Below are 23,562 nucleotides of genomic sequence, written 5' to 3' on the forward strand. Positions count from 1 at the left end.
TTTTCATTATTCCTTATTGATTTAATGAAACACATTTCTGACCATAATAACGGTGTAAAACTAGAATTTGCCAATTTATTTGCATCGTTGTACGCTGATGACTTGGTTTCCTTTGCCAAAACTGCTACTCAACTTCAAAGAATTCTCAATAAATTAAAAAATTACTTCAACATCTGAAGATAAACCTGGAAAGAAAACTAAATTTTTTGTGTCTCGAAAAGAGAGATATTTAAAAAGATATGAAAGATGGTATTTTGGTGATTGCGTGATAGGGATGGTATCGTGTTATAGATATCTTGCTTGTGTATTCTCTTCTACAAATTTATGGTATATGTGTCAAAAAACGTCAGCAACACAAGCGGCAAAGTCACTTTATAGTTTGAAGGTTAGACTCAATCGCTTTGGTAAACTGTCTACAAAAGCTCTATTCCAAATATTTGATATTAAAATGGCATCAATTTTTTAATTATGGACCGGAAGTCTGGTGTTTCTTTAAACCAATTGATATTAAAGATGTGCATACCTCATTTGGCAAATATATTCTTGGTATTACAAAACACACAACAAGCCTATAATAAATTGGGTAGAATGCCAATGCAAGTAGTAAGATATGTAAGAATTCTTAAGTGCTAGTTCAAACTATTAAAGATGACTGATGATAGACTTCCAGAGCAAAGCTCTAACCTACAATTGACATGGGGCGAACACTGTGACTGTTGGGTGAATAAAGTCAAGAATCCACTGTTTTCATACGGAATGGGAGAAGTTTGGTTTAATCTGGGGTGGGCTAGAAAATATTTTCGTTATATTTAAACAACGCTGTCAAGATATTTTTCAACAAGATCTAAATGGAGATTTAAATTCAATGGATAGATTACGATTTTATAATCAGATAAGAAACAATCTGGGTTGTCAATACTACATGGATTATTTGAACTCTTTGTACAGTGTTAGCCTGCTATGCATGTCTAGAAATGAAAGCTTTCCCATGATGGTAAATTTAGGTAGGTATATAAATATTCTCTTTTTTGAAAGATTGTGCCTTTTTGTGCAGATATGGAAGATGAGTTTCACTTTGCCCCATGTCCCATGTATGGTAATTTGAGAAAAGCCTAAGTACCTTCATACATTCACTGTAATGCAAATCACATGGTTTACCTTTATCTAAATGATTAATAACAATTTTAATATCCTACATAATTTTGCTGTTTGTCTAGCAAAATCGTTAAAAGTGAGAGAATCGGTGCGTTAATCATAGCATCATTATGTTTTGTGGTTGAACCATATATTTAATACATGCATGTAATTATCTGGGACGACGGCCTATATTACAAATAAAGATTATTATGATTATGATTATTATTATTATTATTATTATTATTATTATTATAAAATAGTCTTTGATTTTGATGAACTTTACAGCTTTGCAAAAGGCCTGAATTTTCGACCACAAATGTACTTTTGTTACTCAGTGAATGTCGAATGCGTGTAATTTCCAGCTAAATATTATCACTATAATGCGAGAGTTGCTGGTTCCTATCTATAAACGAATATCAGATTTTGATTTTCTAATTATATTGTTATCAAAATAAATTTAAAATTGCAATTGAAGAGGTAAATTCAATGAATCGTATTTTTTTGAAATAGCCATAATTGAGCAATTGTTACACAGATGTGAGAGAAGGAAGGTTGCTCTTGTACAGCGTTCAAGCTCTTCATATCCTCAAATTATATGTAAATGAAACATAGTTTTTGTTGTAGTGTTTATCGACATTTAAGATAATCACTTAGATAATTTGGCATGTCTATTATATAATTTGGCATAGATGTTTTGATGTTATACATTTACTTGTTTGATATTACTTATTGGCCTTTATTTGTAAATTAAATGTTGCTTTAATAAATTCGAATTCAAATAACTCTTAAAACAGATATAATTAATGCATTTCTAATCTTAATGATGTGGATATGGTTTCGATGGGGACCTCAGTACTAAATGTTGTCATGGATGTCACCAACATTTCATAAAATAGAGAAATCACTCAATAAATGACATCATCGAAGACTGCTGTAACATGTCCAACCGTTGTAGGAAATTATCAGTGAGAATGTTTATAATAGCATATTTGATTATAATGCCTTAGGTTGCATTAGGAATTCCGACAGCTTAGCCCGGTTTGACTGCAGTGTTTCGTCTCTAGTCAGGGCACATTACTCCAAATGTCTCTTCCCCCATCGATCTTCTCGAGGTTTATTTTTGCATGCTATCTATCGAATCCAATAAAGCGGTTTTCTAACAACGTCAACTCACAGTTCAAGCGCGCCCTTTTTTAATGCATTATTAAATTTTCGCGTGATTTATACTTATCCAAATTGCTGTTAAAAGCACAATAATGCAAAATCTTAAAATCGACACTTTTATTTTAGCTGCAGCGGCATTCCATATGACAAAGAAGAAGTTGCTATATTTATAGACGCAGGCAGAATCACTGGCACCAAACCTAACAAATTATTTTGAAATATTTAATTAAGCACAGGACAAAGATTGATTTAGGTAGCTCGATATTGGTTTTGCTATCCATACGCTTTGTCCACAAGCATTTAGATCATCTCTCATACGTGAATCTCTCCTTTGAAGGTGCTGAATCCAACAGTGAATATTGTACAAGGAAAGACGGCAACTATAAAGCTACAGCCTACATTCCCGATCGGATGTTCCTCGAAGGCTGACTATCTAAACCCTCTGGCCCAATGTTTGTTATCAGTTCATATGTTTGATCCAGACGATTCCTATAACTGTGACGGTAGCAGCATATCAGTGAAAGAAAGTCAGAAATGTGGAGTTGAAATCCCTGGTTTTTATCATCACCAGTGGACAGAAGGAGCACGTTATGACAATGTTACGGAGATGATAATAACTACCAAGGATCCAACTGATTATCATCCTGGACGGAATAGATTCGTCTTAAAACTTCTGACTGGAGGCACAGGGCTGAATGATATTGTACAGGGGAACTATCTCAATGACGTAATTGTAAGTAATTAACTGGCAATATTTAATTGGTTGTGGTTATCAGCTCCTGCCTTTGTTTTAAGTTTTATTTTTATATATTATTTTTATAAATATATCAATTTTCTGTTGCCTAAATGTGTCAATGTATACTTTTCATAAAAAGGTAAGATTCACCAGAAGTAGTTTGCTTTGATGAATTCATTATTAACTATTTAAGATAGTATTCGTTTTCCTCCAAATGTGCAAGACAACTTACATCCAAAGTAATTATTCTGAAATAATGTATATTTTAAAGTTTTGCTCTAAATGAAGTAATAAAATGGAAAAGATCTTTGTATTGATAAATATGAAGCTTTACTACCTTGCTTTTAGGTTACATCGACATATGAGACAGCATGGCAAGCAAAGATGTGCTACTCATATGTAGACCCACATATGAAATCGTTTGATGGAAGGTATGTACAGTCGTACAGTTCGTACATTCATTCTGCTTCTACTTCATCTTCTTGATCTGGATATTCGAATTCGATTTGATTCAGACGTGTAGTGAACCATACAGACTGCCAACTTTTGATGTTAAGTTTCAGACGTGAACAATGGATCGTTCTTTGTCATGTGCTCTAACGCTTCTCCCGAAAGAAATTTGGTACTATAAATGTAACTTAAGTTGGTGTAAAGCGTTCTGCCATTTTATATTTACTCTACTACATTCATCCGAATCTTTTTCATATTTTCATATTTTCCTACGAAAATATCAAAGTTCCAAACATCCAAGCAATGAAGTAGCATTTAAATCTCCCATATTTGTTTCCCCCAAAATCGACGGTCTTTTTTTAACAAATGACGAATAGATTCAATAATATTTCGAAACAAACAGAAAAAATGACACTTGATGATTCCATACCATGGAAGTATTTTATGGCGATTTTCAGGAACTTTTAATTTATTATGCTTTAATATTCTTGAAAAATGTTTCTTTTTAAGTTTTGAGAAACCACGTTAAAATATTGTTTTCCAGATATTACGAAAATCAAAACGTGGGAGTCTTTGTGATGTACCGTCACAATTCAAGCAAACAAGAGGTAAAACGTACCTTTAAAAATTTGAAGCTTTCGTAAAGGAACTTAAAGTTTTAACTCTGTGAAGAGTTCATACGTTATATAGTATTACATTTCAGTTTATTTTCCAGTTATTTGGCTTCATTATTGTAATTAATAATGATACTGTCTTTCGTCAGATTTATCTTTTGTTAGTCTCTGTTTGTTGAACGGTCCCTTGTATAATAGGGACTGATACAACACATTTGCAGTGATTGTGGTGCAATTCCAGAAATATAACAAACATTGTAATCAATGGAGTGTCAGAGGAGGCCTGGATCTTCCAATAAGGAAATGCCATTTTTTATTAATTTATTTTAGAATTCGTTTTCTTGTTAGACCTTTGTAAATAAAATGATATCCGTTGGCAAAGACTATATGGCATGTAGCATTTATATACAAGACATTTATTCTATAAAGATAATATCATACCAAGTGCAGGACATATACTAAAGGCATAAGTATAAGCTGAATGTCCTAACTATTATCTATCATCTCACTTGTATCCAACTTTGCTTCTATCAAAAGTAATAGGTTTATGTCGTCAGATTAAATTGCCTTTTCTATCACCCATAGGCTTTCACCAGTTTGACATATTTTCCAGGTTCAGATGAAGACAAAACAGTGCAATAGTGTCGCAACATGCGCATGCGCCGTGGCTGTCCGAGCAGGAGGGGATATATTTTTGATTGACCTTTGCAGAAGCCCAGGTCTTATAAAATATGTTTCGTGCAAAGAGAACATACTGGATGTCAGACAAATAACTCCATATTCGTATCAGGTAAACATTCGTACATAAACTATTTAATTTACTATTGAATTAAATGGCAATTCTAACGTTGTCAGGGCAAAATCCATGGCATTAAATACATCAATGTTCTCCGACGAATTGCAACTTAACTCTCGTTAATAATTACAACAGAACTTTTAACTGAGACTTAATACTGCCTGCTTAGTATTGTATCGCTCAGTCGGTCATGTCACTGCATTTATATTGCTCAGTATGTCCTGTCACTGCACATGTGAGTCAAAAGTTCACGTATTTTGTGTTTTATATTGATTTTTTAATTGAAGATCTACATGCCACTGGGAACCATGACCTCCGTTACAATCAATAACTGGTGGGGATACGAATCGACGTTAAATTTGATTATCTACCCGTCTGTGAAGGATATATATGAAACACAAGGTCTGTGCGGTGTACTGAACGATAATCAAGATGATGACTTTTTTACGCCGTCTGGAGGTATTGAGATGGACAATAATGTCTTCTCGATATCTTGGAGGTAAATAGACACGAAGCATGGGTAGATAGTTCTAGGTAACAAGGAAATGCAGACATGATACATACATTTGTTTCTAGTGTATATGATGTGCTCCGATTTCAATATGTTGCCATGAATATACAAATAGCCAATTTGAAACATCAAGTGTGAAAAGCATGGGTTTGCAGTAAATGAGAAATTATCATAAAGTAACTGAGAAATAATCATCTTATATACTTTATAAATACGAGATCTCTTTTAAGTTACTCGACCAACGATAATTCCATCGATTCTAAACCGTGAAATTTCGATTGACCAATGATAATTCCCTCGATTCTAAACCGTGAAATTTCGATTGACCAACGATAATTCCATCGATTCTAAACCGTGAAATTTCGATTTATTAAATGTTCTTCTAAACATAAAGGTTCATTTGATACATGTTACATGTTAAAGGTTATTTACCATTTCGATAACTTTAACTTTTTAAAATCATCATGATCATCATTGTTATGATGACGATAATGATGATGATGAATAGTGGTCTTTGTTATTTGCTATTGTTGATGTAGATCAAGCACAATGCTTATATTATTATTATTATTATTATTATTATTATAGAATAGGGAATGAAGACTCCTACTTTGACCCTCGGAATCATCATCCTGATTTGTCACAACTGTGGGACCAGAGTTCACTCTTTTGTGTTTGTATTGCTGCGTTTAACTCGACTACACCATCAAGTTCTGCATCTGGAGACCCGTTTGTACCACTATGTTCAGCTAGCGTATCTTCATCATGTACCAAAAAGCCAGATGTACCTGGTACACCATACCAAACTTGTAATATCAGAACAAAAAGGTCGAAACAATCAATATCCAGAGAGATAGAGAGAATACTGAGGAAAGGAATTATGGGCTCTGATGTTATGGCTCATAATATAGTAAAGGTAATTTTAGATACCAATATTCTTTACATTTTAGAAGTAACGGATTTAGAACTATAATTCTTTATAATGAATTTTCTGCAGCGTGTGCTTTTAAATTAGAAACCAAACCCAATTTCATACTGAATTCATTAGCAATGGATATCATACAGGTTTGTTTGGCCTTTCTTTGTCTTTTTAAAAGTCTATTTCAACGTTTCCTTGTTACAGAGCAGAGCGTTTTAGCATTTGAAAATACAAATAATACGTTGGCCAGCACCTAGAAGAGAACTGCTGTAATCACCTCCTTGAGATTTACGGACTGAAAATTTTGGATCTCTCAATATTTCCTGTTTTGATTTTTTTTTGTAACTGCTGGAACTGTGTACCGCACATACTATCTATTTTTTGAAATAACGTTCCACATTTTGTTGTCACGCACTTAACTAAACTTCTATTAGTGTCGATAGACATTGCCCTTACTTCTGTCAGTAACTGGTGCCTCATCATCATATTAACTGTAAGAATTACCCAGCGTAAATAATTTGGAGAACTATTTCATAATCAATAGACTACAAGGCCTAATAAGAGCTTTGCATGTTGCTGCCTTAAACATACTAGTCTTGAATGAGCCAAAAATATCTAAGTGTATTAGTTCTTTTTTTCACAGAGATCAACATCAAATATCACATTAGAGGAGGCATTAGATGAGTGTACACGTTTCTTCAGTGGTAACTGTACAACATCCTTGTTTGAAAACAGCTTACCAAACAGTAATCAGGACTCCAAGAACAGTTCCATTACAAATTGTGCTCTTGATTATACGGTAGGTACAAATGGCCACATATTATCTTAAACGTGCTTGTCGATAAAATGGCCGTTTTTATGTCATAAAAATAACGTCATTAACAGTTTCTTCTATACGAAAAAAATAAAATCATCAATTAATGAAGAGTTTTTCAAAGATATATTATATACGAAAAAGAAATTGCAGAGGAGAAAAAATAAAAACAATTAATATGTGAATGATGATGATGACAAGTAGGAGGAAAATGTAATGGCAAATATAATCCTGCTGCTGCTGATGATGATGATGAAGTTTTACAGATGTGTCAAACATATGAGCTAATGAACGGAAAAGGACTTCTAAAACTTACAAGTTGTTTGCCTTTCCTAAGCGTCCTGAGCATATTTGAATGTAATTATATAACTAAAAATCATTGATACGGACCGCTCCGGTGGCCTAGTGGTTAGAGCATCCGCCTCGGATGCGGGAGGTTATGGGTTCGATCCCTGGCTGAGTCATACTAACGACTTATAAAAATGGTACTAACAGCTGTCTCGCTTGGCGCTCAGCATTAAGAGGTTAGTGTTAGGACTGGTCCGCCTGGTGTCAGGATAATGTGATGTCTAGCACTGGGGCATCATGCTGGTGCACATCATGCTACATATCTGCGGCATGATGACCCAGTGCCAGACGTCACTATAAATTAAAACACTGCAGAAATCGTAGCGATATGACTGAACATTTTAATAAAGCTATGTTAAAAATCCAAATCACACACACATATCATTGAGACGAGAAATTTAAACTAATTTCAAGTTGATATAGAACAGTGATTATGATGACTCTGATGAAGATGTTGATCATAAAGCTTGCGTTTATTATCGAATTCGTCACATATCGTTTCTAGTGATCCAAACCAGTATCATTGTAACCAAAGCATTGAACATTTATCGCAATAACTTAGCTCTACTTTATTACCATAGTGGAAAATTTAAGTTTGTGATCGAAAATATACTACCCTAACGACAGTAAGCTGTGAAAATAAGAGCATAACGAAATAGAAAGGGAAATATTTTGAATCGTCTTTGATATATGCGGCGATAATATGTAATGAACCTAACAAACATTCTGAATTTTTTCTAGTGTGTATCGTTTAAATATTTTGTTGTATAATTGCTGTTTGCTTTAATACTTGATATTTGATTTTAGATATGTCATCCTTTTCCATGCATAAAATAAAAAATTACTCATTTGCACATGTAATATTCTGAAACAGAAAAGTGCTGGCATAATGGTGAACACTTTAGAATGATGATTATATTTAGATCGATGATTTACACCTTTCTGTTCTTCAGTACACTGGAAATATGTCTCTGGCAAGTCTCCACTGTGAGACCTACAGGTCCGAAGTTGACGAGGAAATACGACGTAACAGTACTTTCAGAGAGGAAAACCCGCAAGTAGTTGAATCGTTCCGCGCAATGGCATGCATTAACAACTGTAATAACCACGGGAATTGTGTTAATGGTAGGTAATATAATGGTATGCATTAATAATCTAGTATGCCACGCTTGCTTTGGCCACATTCATAGATCTTGAATCTTTTGTACACGCAAAAACCATTCCTGTAACATTTAAAATTGCACATATCCGTGTTAATTAATCACATCAAAATTACTGAAAACTGTGGCATCATTTTGAGCACAGATTCTACGATAAAATGAGCTTGGCCTCCAACAAAATTAGTGGCTAATCCATTTCGTGGCTAGATTTTGAAGATTTCCTCTACTGGATAATCTTGAATAAAATCTTAACAGTTTTCTGCGATCCTTTCTATTCAGTCTATTTCAAATTTTAAACGAAATATTGTGCCGAATTCAATTTCTTCATGTTATGAATTCTAAGCAGACAGACTGTAGTATTCTATGCCTATTAATTGTTTATAATTGGATTGGCAGGATCATGCATTTGTCATGAACAGTACATCGAGGAAGATTGTTCCGTGTCATTGCGAGACCATCCTGTAGTAGAAGACACGTATGCTGGTGGACTGTGTCAAAAGAATACAGATGTTTGCTGTGGAGAAATTCCAATATACGGGTCTCGATTTGTAAAGGGAAAAACTAAACAAAATCTTCAAGGATTTCAGGTAGGAAATTCGACATTTTTAACGTTTCTCTAATCTTTATTTTCCCAGCAAACGTGTCTCATTTTCTTCATAATTTTACGACACATATTTCAATTTGTGATCATTTCGTTTAAAGTACAGCTATCCTGATTGTTGTCAATGCATGAAATATGATCCAACCTATCTCACATCATTGTTTAGAGTTTACAGTTCTTGAAGGAGGCAGGGAATATCCAATCGGTCAGTTAAACCTCTTATAAATATTTGGTTGATGAGAAAGACAATCGTGTTCATTTAAAACGTTCGGTAATTGCATTTTTATTGGCTAAGTTAAGTTCTTTACATGACGACATAATACTGCTTTTAGACCCAATTTTACAAAAACGTGCAAAATGTTTTCCAAAACTACGTATTTCACCTAATGAAGCGAATAGCGGACCCTAATTCGGTTTTAGTTAAACGCCTCCACATACTGAAATATCGTTTGCTGGGGGGAAAACAACCAAGATAAAATTTGTACGCTGGGAAGTTAATCCGTAATAAAAATAAGGTGTCATGAAATCCGTCATAAACGGCTAACAAATGAAATCCAACAAAACAAATGATATTATATATGGGTAGCAATGAAAACAGCAATAAAAACTGCATAAAAATCATGTACTCTATCATAAGCATAACTAACTCCGATACATGTGGATAGGCCAACATCGATCGAAGAATCGAGTACTAATTACTAATATTACTTCTCATGCAGAAGAACTTCAGCTTTCATATATATATGTGTGTGTGTGTGTGTGTGTGTGTGTGTGTGTGTGTGTGTGTGTTTACATATATATCTCTTATAAATCTTCCGCGTTCACGCGCACACAATAAACTTAAATTGTTTCATTGAATACAAAAGATAAATACTCAAGCTTGAAGCGTCATATATACAGAAATGGGCATGTGGACTCATAAAATGTGGACTCATAAAATGTAGGCGTCATATGTATTTCATACACTGCATTTTGACCATTTATAAAACACATTATTTCTGATGTTGGGTACAGGCTATCTACCTGAAAGTAGAACTTAGGATAAAAACATCAATTTTAAATCAATCATTGCAATAATGAGCACACAAAAAATCATTGAATAAATTATGGTCTTTTAGAAGGCATAATTTCATTTAAACAGATGAACACAACAATGCGGTGTGCTAGCTTTTCAGTTTAAGAGTTAAATAATGCGTCGTCGCAAATATCCTGAATACATATATATCATGTTCAGACGTACGTTCGATATTATACCTTACCCATCTTTTCAGTGAATTGTATAACTTTATGCAATTTTGAAAGTGTTTTCCTTATCTTTCTGTTAAAAATTACCCTCATCACGTGTCAAAACAAATGCTCAAATATATATACTTTCCATGTCTCTACAATATACAGAACTGATGTTTAAGCGGTATCAACATTGCAGATATACATCAATGGAACTATTTTAATTGAAAATACAACAACAATGGAAAATCTGACCATTATAAATCCTTTTGAGGCGGAAATAAATGTACCTTGCGGCTCCAGACGAAGGCGATCGACAAGTAATGACAACAGCTCGATGCCATTTGTCACAGGGACAAGGGTGTCTTTGACGAACGATGGCACCAACTATGGCCCTACTCAAACCTATTATATTTATGACTCAAAATGCCAAGGTGTCTACAACAGTACGGATGGATACGTATTTTATCTTCTGGTACGTGCAAACGAATTGTACATTCGATTTTTTATTATCCTTAAAATCTTTGAAATATTTTCTTCAACATGTATCATATGCATGTCTGTGTGTGTTACTTATCATTGATTCGGAGGTAAAACTTCTTGGAAATATTATTTCCATTAATTGCTTTAAAGTTATGAAATTAGTAATTAATCGTGTTATTACCAGATAAATACACTTATATTATTTTGATGTGATACCACATTACAACGGAATATTACAAATTGTTTAAGTATCAAAAGTGTTAAAAATATTCTATTTCCGTTGTTAAAGTAGCATAGCTAATAAGTGAAAAAATATAATGTAGTTTTGTTCTCTTTATTAAGGCCGGAACGTGCTATGTAGGAGACGCGTGCTACAGTGAAGGCGAAAGAGATACATCCGATGGTTGCAGAAGATGTTTGCCTTCCCTCGACCCTTATTCTTGGTCTAATGGTAAATGTAAAACTTTTTACATTAAAAATATTTTCCAAAGTTTATTTGTAAATGTAATTGTAAATTTATCGGGATTATATCAACAAATTAGGTTATTCCTTATAAATTTGAATAATGTATATTAATGTAACGTATTGATCAAATATCACATGAAGCTATTCTCGTTTAATTGTAAAAAGCTCGCGATATATGCATATAAATAAAACCCAGTTACTATCCTGGAACTGCTAACAGGGACAAATATATATCGTACAAGGGAGATAAACATTAGTAAATAGGCACCAGAGGAATAATGGTCTGGATTATCAAGCAGATAATTATAATTATTTTTTGGCGGATTTTCTGCAAACAAAGTCAACCACACCAAATGTTTGAAGTCATTTAATGAATTTTTTGCCAGGTCTAGGTCTGTTTAATGGATATAATATCAAACATGAACATAATCTAATTAAACAGTTAATAACTTCTACTGGTAGAATTTACAAAGAAACAGGGCACGTTCTTGGCCATTCCTACTTGCTTCATAAGTACGGTATAAATGTAACTAAACAAACTTACACAAGAAGGTAACGATTTATGTGAATAACATTTATTATCGTGTCCATGAACTGGAACTTAGTGATATTGATACTAATTTGGGTGTTAATTAGAATTGATGGGTGGGTGGCTAAGCTAACGTCTATCAGAATAGCACAGCTTGGCAACATTAGTTAGGTTCAGCATTATGACCATTCAAAGTACAAGTGCTACTGAAAAAATTTGCAACCGAACTAAAATGTAAGCTGTGGCCTACAAATCTATTCTACTTTGAATAAAATATATTTTAATTGTTTGCAGGATGTACAAGCGGAATCACTGATTCACCGACTACAATAATAGTTTCTGTATGCGTTGTCGTACTTGTGATTGTAGCTGTAATTGCTGCATTAATCATCTTCAAGTGTTGGGTTCAGAAGAAGAAAAGGTAGGGATGCATCTTTAATACCATGCAAAACAAAACTTATAGTGATAATGAGTGGACGTTTTATTTTACTGCAAAGCCACTTTAAACATTTGTACCTTCTTTGCGAGATCATGAAATGAGGATATATGCAAATAAATGGAAATAATCTTTCTTTGCATGATCATATTGTTTTTCATTTTCTATCCTTCACAAATCGTGTTTTATTTGCTCTAATTTCAGGACGAATTTTGGTCTTTGTTTCCTTTTTGTAACCTCTATTGATCAATATTATTTCTCTTTAAGTTTTGCTTTGTTATTGGAAGAGTATTAACTTCATTTTCTTCAGGATTGCTGGGCATTTTGATGGGAATGCAACAGTAATAATGGCTGACAACAGCAAATTAGATAAGACGTTGACGTTTTGCAGTCAGCAGAGTCTGCGGGAAAGTGGACGAGGGACAGAATGAGAAAAAATCTTTTATCGTAAAGATATTGAAAACACCGGACACCTGGTACTAATTCCTAGAATGCAGTTTCAAATATTTGCACGGGGTGTGATATAATACAAACAGGGAGACGTTTACTAAAACCCGTTTGACATTTTAGCATGCATATAAATATAATTTTTTTTACTACGAATGAACTTGTAATGCCGGAAACTGATAATGCTCCAAACAGATTTTAGCATAAACAATTGTTCATTAAATGATAATGGACCAAATCATACTAGTTTTATGAAATTTGGTTCTAATTATATAATGAGGTAACATTGTAAACACCTTAATTATTTTATAACAAGTATACATTATGACTAAACGCTGTACATACATTGCCGTTTTATAATTATTCTGACTTTTAGTTTTGTTGGTTAGCTATATCTAGATAATCGTTTAACATTGCTTTTCTTTATATATTGTGTGTATTCTATGGATTCTTATTTGTCATATATTTTTCAAGACTTAAACCGACGTAATGGTTTAGTTTCACCTGTTTCTTTAATTGAAAGCTTACATTTTCGATCTTCACCTTCAGCAGTCTCTTGAAAGCAATATCGACTGAGCTAAACGTATTCGCAATCCAGACACAGAATTATAATGACTTCAATGTTATAAAGATTGTTTCAATTTGTTCTTATCGATCTATGACTTCCTCCATCATAACCGTCTCCCTCCTTCATACCTATCTCGGTCTCTCTCATTCATGACTATCTCTGTTTCTCTTTTTCAACCCATCTCTGTCTTTCATATTCGTACCTACCTCTGCTCTCTCATTCATACCTTTCCCTGTCTCTCTTATTCATACAGATTTCTGCCTCTCGTATACTTACATATCTGTCTCATATTCATACATATCCCTGTCTCTCTGATGCATATAGATGGCAGTCTTTCTTATTCATACTGATCCCTGTCTCTCTCAATCATTCTTATCTCTGCCTGTCTCATTTATACCTGTATATGCCTGTCTCATTCATGCCTATAGCTCTGTCTTAATCATACATCTCTCTGTCTCACTGTTTCATACCTATCTCTGTCTCTCTCATTCATATATATATATATATATATATATATATATATATATATATATATATATATATATATATATATATCTGTCTCTTTCATGCCTACCTCTGTCTCTCTTTTTCATACTTATATCTGCTTTGCTTATGAGATGCTTGAAGTATTCATTTGTAAATCAATCTTGCGGTTTTTGCTTGATAGTTTGTTTTTCAAACAGTTTTACTCATTGTCTCATTTCTTAATGATTTTAAAAGAATGGAAATACAAATGTCTTTACTTCATCGAAATATATTAGAAACGTCATATTTGCAAAGATGAGTACAACCCAAGACGCTTTAAGATATAATCCTCAGAGTCGTGGTAGCTGTTACCACGTCCAGCTTTATATTTAATGGATACTATGTAATTATCTTCATTTGTGTCCTTGTATGGTTCTGTATGAGGTTGGATGAATTAACAAAAAATTCTAAGAGTTTCGTCAATGAGCGGGAGCAATGGTAATTTTATTTATTTATTTTGTCACATAATGAACTGAATCATTACATGAGTAATGGATGGAAAATTACAAATGAACTACGGCAAAGTCGATGGGCATCTGACATAAATTTTTCAGGCTTAGTTTTGCAGTCATAAAGCGTTTGTTTCACAGAAAGCCTTTGATTTCCGAAATCACAATAAGGAAATAGAACATATTCTAAACCAGGGAAGCATATTCCTCTAAAGATATGGTGAAGAAACAAGATTATCGAATTAATTATATATGTTTTATTTGTGGATTTGTCTTCAAAGTCGTTAAATAGAATTAGTGTATATTGTATTTGCTTCATTGCACCTCGTAAGATTGATATGGTGTCTGGATCTATTGTATATTATGTTCATTTTGTGCATTTTAGTTTGATGTATTATTAATATGTTTATCTTAATTGTTTTCTGAAATATTCTTCAATGAAAAGCTTTGCAGACATGATGATATTCTTATCACGAAGGATGGCCTTATATCTACATTAATTGATAGTGTGAATTTCAAGTTCTACTTTAAGTACATCATACATTTCTTTGTTGTCTCTGCCGCATGTAAATGCATTATTATAACAGGTTTTTGTGTCTAATAAATACAAGCAAGTTTTACGTTTTCGTCTTTTTATTACATTATGGTTTTTAGTTTACTGTTGAAGTTTCTCTCAGCAAATATTGTACAAGAATACCAATACCGAAATTTACTTCTCATACAATCCTGCTCTTGCTATTGTCTCTCCAATGTTATATTGTATCTCCATATCTATTTAATTGCATTTCTGTACGACTATGTACTAATGTATCTTCATCTGTTCATGTATCCATGGATCGAGTATCTCTTGCTCAATCGAATCAGTTATCAAATGCATCTATCAAGATGCCTTTTTATATCTAGAAATGCATCGTGTTTCTATCGAGGTTTTCGCTCGTCATTTGCTTCTAGTAAGGGTTTACCGTCCAAACCTTTCTAAAGAAAATGATTAAAATCAGGCGAGTAGTGTTTGGTACTTTCATTAATCGCAAACCGGATGGCATGAACCGAAAATAAATATCGAGTGAATATTTTATGTACAAGAGTTATCTCCACATGCCCAACATAATGAATACATAAAAAGTTGGGGCTGCTAGGCTGATATGCTTATATAATCTAGTCATGAATCGTTACGTTTAGAACACGACCAATTATAATAAAAGTAACACAACATAAAGAAACTTGTTTAGGACTCGGGGAGAGAGAGAGAGAGAATGAATGAATGAATGGAAACGAGATTATTTGTAATTGTTTTTATTTAAACTTGATCGGTACTTCTGAAGGATTTGTAGTCACTAATTTTGATAATTGTACTTAAGAGGTATTACATAGACACACTGACATCGGCAACAGACATCAAAATAATTTTGACCAATCCAACATTTTAGCATGATCTGAAAACACTTAATTTTTCCATTTAATATTTCACCAGGCAGAAAGTTATTTGTCTATCTCCTGTGATTATGACGTAAGCAACATATCATAAACACTGCTTGTGGGGGCTACGTTTTCGTAACGCATATCATGCTTTGAAAGTTATCTTCCTGACTTTAATCGCTGTAGACGTGTGTCTTATATTGCCAAACACATCCGCCAAAGAAATCTCATTAGTTGTATTATTAACACTTAACACCTAATCACCGAGCAGTCCGCGAAATCGGAGACATGCATGAAACAATTTTTCAAAAGCCGATTATTTAGAGTATGCAAACAGAAAAGCAGCCGTAGGCTAAGTTAGGACCTAACAGTCAGCGAATCTCCGACACGTACAAAGATTACGATTAAAATGTAAACGAAATGTTAAAATATAAGTATCATTTGGAGAAGAAAAAAATCTTTTAATTAGTAAATATTCACATTATTAAATCTGCGCAAAAAATAAAAGGTATATAAGGTTGATATTGACCAGAAGACTGCAATGACACATTACAATAGGTGAAAGAAACTGGTCAATTATGCATGCGCTACATATAAAAATAATGATGGTGCTGATATACGTACTGATGTACTGTGATGACATCGCAGGGTATAAAACTTGCAGAACATAAAGCTTATGAACTGAACAAGACCTCTGGTCGGTAAAATAGAGCTAATATTTATGTATCGTACCCAAACGATCGACGTTAAACATTTTATTTTGCATCTTGCATCCCTCTCTCACTTTTGTTTGGCTTGTCGGCGAGCGAGTACCCTGCAAGTGTTTTATGTAGGCAACATAAATATACATTTACTTACGTCTCCATCGGCATGCCTACAGGAAACCGTGTATTGACGGTGTAAGTGAGTGAACACTTCACACCCCTTCCCAGTGTGTCCAGTACATAATGTATTTCTGCAGCTATTGTAGATATTAACATTTCGTTTGGTAATCGTTAGTTTGCTTCATTGTTATTTTCCATTTTTAAACACGACAGTTGGTTTAAATGAAGGAAGTAAAAGAACTACAAACATGTGACTGGCGTTCCGAATAGTGAAAGCTAGGCTATTCGATTTGATGATGTGTGTACAGAAACTAGATGGAAATAACCATAGCGAAATGACGAACCAACAAGAAGTATTTATTTATATAAAAATTCCAAGATATTTACAGTGGATCTAAGTCATTATAGTGTTTTTGTTACCATTGCTGCTATCCTTCATCTATCTCTTTCCCCGTTGATTGGTTTGTCATCCAGATTTACTATTGGTACTTTTTCTCGGGAATTACCCCATTGCTTGCGACGATGGTCCGAAGAGAGAGAGAGAGAGAGAGAGAGATTCATTTTATTTTAATGCAAAACAGTTTTTCTCCTTTCCAGCTTGTGTTTTAAACCAATTCATGATTACTTGTGTGTTGTTAATGCTTACGTTTAACATCATTATTATTTAGACAAGCTGTTTCTTTATCTCCAAAACATTAATATGTGTGAATGTATACATTTCTTCTCCACACAAGTGAAGTTAATGACTAGAATAATCTACTTGGAATTTCGGATTGATACCCCTGTAATAACTATACCCAATAGTTTTTTAGAGAAAGAATGACGGATTTCTCCACTTTTCATTGCGTATGTAATATCTTTTCCCTTAAATGACTGACATGCCTCCACTATTCCATTCAACTACAAAGCAGAAATCGAGTACTACTATGAAAAGAATATCGAACAGATTCCTTAACAGGAAACAACAAGAAATGAACACATTCGTCTGCAACTTTCCCTGTATCTCTATAAATGCCAGAATAGGTTAAAAAATCTTTCTGAAACTTTTACTAAGGTCTTGGTTTTTAATATTCCTTCAAGGAATATCTTTTGGATATATTGTATTGGTCGCTTAGTTTGATCTTAGGTAAAGAGCTGACACAATCTAATATTTCTCTACTAAATTTCGTCAAAAGCCAGAATAGATTTTCCTACCATTTGACAAGCATGACAAGGTCTACAAAATTTAGAAACATAAATTTTAATTTTCTGCAAAATAAAATTGATTGAAGATCTTGGAATAAGTTGTCCTGGCTCCTAAATGACCAGACAACGCAGTTTCATTGTCTAGACAAACAATTTCCTCTTGATGCGACCTAGGAACAACAATTTGATAACTTAGTGATGACACATCGCCAGCGGTTACCTCAAATGGCCTACATTTCTTCACAAATACTCCATTCTTCAAGAAGTAACTGGGTCCCACTTCTCAGGATCTTCTTCTTGTGAGACAATTAGAGAATGTATTTTAATGAAATTTGCAGCCAAAAGAGCATCGCTGTGATCAATACTTCCTGACGACTGATCCAAATTAGGAGCAAAAGTGGCCTCTTTAAATACGGACTCCTCACACATGAGTTAGCTAAAGGAATAATGTCCTGGTCAACATCATTCGCAAGAGCATAGCTCTAGTAACTGCACAAACTTGATATAAACCAGGGATTTCTACTTCAATAGGATCAACTCTTTGATCTACACAAGGCTTGTCAGTTACTAGCGGATTATCTCTCTCTCTCTCTCTCTCTCTCTCTCTCTCTCTCAAACACACACACACACACACACACAAATCTAGCCAATTCCAAACCCATTACTACATATCCATTTATCTGTCTATATACATGTATAAGTCTGTTTTTGTGCTGTTAACGATATTTGCATTCTAACAGCTTATAGAGAACAGATCTCTCTACATGTATTATTTACATATCTATTTGTGATAAACTTAATTATCGGCATATGGTATTAAGATGCCAACAAAGAATAAAGAAACCAAAAGTTTTAATAAATATAATGCACTTTCCTTAAAATACACTTCACTATATTCATTATATCTTATTGTTTTGCTCATGTTGGGAAATTATATTTGGGGCTAGCTCATATCTTCCAAGGGCAAGTTCATTTTTCCACTCAGTTTGCCCTGTGCTGATATCTAATGTGCTTTGATACTCCTCTTTTTGCACATGATGTAGCAACCTATATCAATTATTAATGTTTCATAGAGAGTAATAAATCATAATTTGCAATCGATGTCCACACGTTTATTCAACCATACATCAACAAAAATGAATTGTTGTTGTTGTTGTTGTGGGGTTTAACGCCATTTTTCAGCACACGATAGGCTATATATGGCGGCCAGTATTAATGGTGGAGGAAGAACCCGGGAAAACCCCAGAAAGAACCACCGACCCACGAGAAGCTACTGGCATGCTTTCTCACATACCTACATTGGCTGAATCTGAGACTCGAACCGGCGCAGACAGAGGTGAGATGGCAGTGATCCGTAACGGAGAACGCTTTAGACCACTCGGCCACTCGGGGCCCCACAAAAATGAATCACCATTATCTCAAATACTCATGCGAACAAGATCGGCACCTTAATATATTTTCCGTCAATATTGGCAATTCCATAATACGCTGTTTATTCAGTTATTCATTTTCATTTTTTGTATTTATACAAGTAAATGAGTCTTGATATATTTCAGTGAATTTTAGACTGAAATATATACCATATATGACTGTTGCATCTATAGACACGCGGAAAAAAGTACCACATATAATATATGTTGTGATGTTTATTTTGAGAAAAAGCTAATCAAACCTTAGTTCAACAATAAAATAAACTGAAATAGAAAAAATACTTTGTAAACGACGGTCCTTCAGTTCTGAGTGATGCACTTCAAAATTAATTCATCTACATTTAATTTTTTATTAAAGAATTGAATTATGCAATAAAAACAAAATATAACGAGCAAAATATTTAGTCAAAAATCTGTATGACCTTTACGAATGGATGATAAGAAAAGGTGTGTTTTATAAGTTATGATTCTATCTCACTCCCTATCTAGATATCGATATCTCTATCTTCGTATTAATGTCAACAATCTGCTGTTCATTCCTCCCTCAATTTATATTCCAAAGCTTGGAGACGCATTGATTCATGATCATTGATGATTTAGGAATGCCTGCGCGCATGCGAATAATTAACACACACACACACACACACACACACCTCTATCTATCTATCTATCTATCTAGACAGATAGAGAGAGAGAGAGAGATAGAGAGAGATAGATAGACAGACAGACAAACAGATAGATAGATAGATATAGTTATGTATATTTAATTTGTATTGTTTGTTAGATAATGTTTTTTATTTTGTTCTTATTTTATTTCATAATATGTTATTGTAATTTAATATTCTCCATGATTATGGGTTTAATATTAGTATTATTATTAATATAAATAAACATGCTTATTTGGGTCTGGATCTAGGTTATTGGATTTCCTCTACAATTTACCTGGAGTACCTGACATATTTCAGGTTCTATACAGACCTTTTGATTATAACTAATGTTTTATTTTGTAAATATTTAGTTTCTAGGAGGTTATTTTTCACTAGGTATTTTTTTTTAGAAAATGTTAATTGTGACCTGAGGTCAAGTAGAAGACTGTATAAGATTGTTACTGGAAAGATTATCCATTTGTGCTTTAACATCCGAGGAGAATCAAATTAATGTTGTGTACAGTATTTGATTTTGTAATTATTCAAATTAATTCTTGGAAATGCCAAAGTACTCTGATAACAGTCTTTGACATAAAGAGTTGAATTTATACTGAAATTTCAAATAAGGATTTCTTCTTGGATTGTATTACTGTGATCCAACAAAAGACTGATGGCGCATCAACATTTTACGAGCCGTCACAGGCACATCAAAACTTTCAGCGTTGGACTTAATTTGGATTTCCACTAAACTTTATTCAGAACTTTAATTACTAGGACGTGTGTCTGTAATTAGATGATTATTTGAAATACAGTAAGTTTGCTTTATATATATATATATATATATATATATATATATATATATATATATATATATATATATATATATATATATATATATATATATATATATATATTTATATGTTCACGTTACATTTGGCCGCAGCCAGATTTCCTAAAAGCTGGAAAAATGTAATGGGCATGCAAACCCAAATCATTCATATTATATATTAAAAGTGAAGCTTTAAAAGAACGCGGAAAAAATAATTGTTTATCAGCATTTCGACCTAAATAAGTTTTTTTTAAAGTCAAAACTAAAGACAAATAATAAAATAATAGAAGAATTCCCACACATGTAGAAAGGGACCTAGTATGTCTGAATGTACGTAATGTATTAATGGGACGAGAGAAGCGACACCTTTAGCAGTAAAGATGGTACTATGATGATAACTACAATGTAAAAATACGGAAGAGGTACTATGGTAGTAAGTGAAATTTAACAGTATGTATTACAATATGGAGGTAATTGCAATATCACATTCATCCTTACTGACCACGAACACACATACAAGTGAGAGTGAGAGTGACTATCAAAAATAGCCCTAAGAAAGAGGGCTTTTTAATACATAAATAAATACACACACAATCACACATATTTACATACATGCTTGCATACATACACACATACGTGCGTGGGTGCGTGCGTACGTTCATGCATGCATTTCATTGCTCTTTACACACACACACACACACACACACACACACACACACACACATACGTACATACATACATACATACATACATACATACATACATAATGACAAAGCATATAATTGTAATTAATGATGAATGTGAGTGGAGTTAGAGACGTCTTGAGAAGGATGTGGTGACTTCGATGCTGGGCTTCCTAAAGAGGTGGTTCCGAAAAGTAAAAACAAGAAAGATTATGTGTTGTTTTCCTTTATTGTAGCTCGGCACTTAATTTGTACATGTAGTAAACCTATGTCTAGAATATCAATATAGTCGTGTTGCTTATCTGACTCATAATTGATCGATTACGAAGGTAGATTTAATCCGTAGTCCCAACGTTGAAGATGTTCACCATTCAAATCTCTCTGATTACATACCTCATAGATCACCGGACCTATTGCAGTAATCGATATTTTTCGCATTATCCAGTTATAATCAGTTAGAAAACTGGTTCTTCCGGTCGGTTGGAGATGTACCAAAGTGAAATAAATCAACAATTAGAATCATGAAACTAGATGAATACGAAGATAAAGTTAAAAATCAGATAAAAGCCTGCAAGTCTTCAAAATGTCGAACTGAGTAGTGAAGCCAAAGCAAATGAAAAAGGTCGACTATGGAATCTTCATCACAAAGAGTAAAGAGTCACCTCTGACTGTGTTGATCAGCCCCTAAGCTGACCGTTCTTGGATAATACTTTGTGTAGCTGCATCAGTGACATAATTAGAGCAGTTGTCAACCTTGCAAGAAATAATCCGACTGATGCCACAAATGTACAGTATCAAAGAAATGGCAGATCAGAATTGACTCATAAAAAGGTACTGATCAGGCTGGAAAAACAACAAAGTTTTGTAGCTGAACATAATGCAGATGACCCTGTGCGCTCTTGGAGACAATAGCCATCTCGTACACATTCATGCGTGTGTGCCAACACATGCATCTTTTGTGAGCGACAAAGAATATTGAGGGAACAAATAGCCCAAGAAAACATCAGTAGAACTCAGAGCTGACAAAACAGTTTCGTGACATTCCAATCCAGCTTTTAGATGAAAGAATTATCTATGTAACCTCAAGCGATATTATGCAGCAAAAATGGTACAGCAACTATACGCATCAAAAAGCCGGAAAAGTCGACTCTGCATTGCTTACATGAATGTTCTGCGGCGCTAGAGAAGTCAAGTGCCAGTGTTTTGGATGACATACATTGAAATGGTCGACATCGTGCTAGAATTACTCCTTGTCGATAGGCAGTGTGAATGTCACCGTTTGTCGTGCATTCCAGACACGATCCCCATTGCTTTTCAATGGAAGAAGTCAACTATGCGAGGTATCTTCCAATTTACTACACCTAGATGACACGGCTGATTGAGAAATGTCCAGATCTGCATGAACGTTTTCGACGAAGTCGATTCTCTGTTGAACCCAGGCATGCAAATCCTTTCGGTCGAATTGCCGTGGACCAAACCACTAAAGAAAAGGCGAGTAAAGAAAGCCAAACTGCCGGAGGAACATGTTTCCTGGTATTATATCACATATAAGCATCAAGCAGAAGGAGATGCCAACCAGACTATCCCGGCGCAGACGTTGAAAAAGTGTGAAGGTTTGTATGACACCATCAAGAAGTTCAAATTATAACCTTTAATTGTGATGAAACAGACAACAGGACGACAAACAAAGAGAATATCTTGAAAGCTGACCAAACTGTGTACAAGAACGAAGTTCTCATTGCTGAGAACATGAAGCTGAACACGCTGGATGTTCTTAGTCTAACAATTGGTCCCCTTCCTTGGGCGCTGACAAATTCTGATGGTACAATGAAAAGAGACCCAGCCATTTTAGAGCAAAACATGGAAAACAGACTATCACCTGTTGCGGTCAGCCTTGTCCACGCGCTTGACTGATTGATGCTTCTGAACTCATTAAGAAAGTCCATGGTGAGAAGAGTTCATTCGATGAGCTTGCTGATCAAATGTGTACGCAGATGCTTCATGCCGGCCAAGGAAGTGAAATAATCGATGTGGTATTTGATGGATATGAAATATATGTGATGGTGACTAAAAAATTTATGTTGATACTTTTCTTCGTTTTCAGAATTGAAAGTGATCATATGGTTATCCATAATTTTTTCCTCATTTTTATTGGGAAAAAATACTCTT

The 23,562-nt window shown here is 34.0% G+C and overlaps 1 protein-coding gene across 4 annotated transcripts in view; it reads left to right on the forward strand.

Moving 5' to 3' along the window:
- LOC149799203 (von Willebrand factor D and EGF domain-containing protein-like) overlaps positions 1-15,001 on the forward strand; it is a 70,307-nt gene extending 55,306 nt beyond the window's left edge. For 3 of the 4 annotated variants that reach the window (XM_089958465.1, XM_089958467.1, XM_089958466.1), the window contains 13 exons: positions 2,639-3,034; positions 3,386-3,468; positions 4,032-4,095; positions 4,715-4,891; positions 5,185-5,396; positions 5,997-6,324; positions 6,971-7,126; positions 8,443-8,614; positions 9,046-9,236; positions 10,677-10,952; positions 11,303-11,411; positions 12,249-12,375; positions 12,701-15,001. In XM_089958465.1, the coding sequence (XP_089814591.1) occupies positions 2,639-3,034; positions 3,386-3,468; positions 4,032-4,095; positions 4,715-4,891; positions 5,185-5,396; positions 5,997-6,324; positions 6,971-7,126; positions 8,443-8,614; positions 9,046-9,236; positions 10,677-10,952; positions 11,303-11,411; positions 12,249-12,375; positions 12,701-12,821 (2,412 nt within the window). In that variant the 3' untranslated portion in view covers positions 12,822-15,001. Of the gene's footprint in view, positions 1-2,638; positions 3,035-3,385; positions 3,469-4,031; positions 4,096-4,714; positions 4,892-5,184; positions 5,397-5,996; positions 6,325-6,970; positions 7,127-8,442; positions 8,615-9,045; positions 9,237-10,645; positions 10,953-11,302; positions 11,412-12,248; positions 12,376-12,700 lie in introns of those variants that run through there. The other variant, XM_089958469.1, reaches the window with a different exon arrangement.
- The last annotated feature ends 8,561 nt before the right edge of the window (positions 15,002-23,562 follow it).

The sequence above is a fragment of the Sinohyriopsis cumingii genome, chromosome 5 (assembly GCF_028554795.1).
Source record: "Sinohyriopsis cumingii isolate HCF-2022 chromosome 5, ASM2855479v2, whole genome shotgun sequence".
Lineage (NCBI taxonomy): Eukaryota > Metazoa > Mollusca > Bivalvia > Unionida > Unionidae > Sinohyriopsis > Sinohyriopsis cumingii.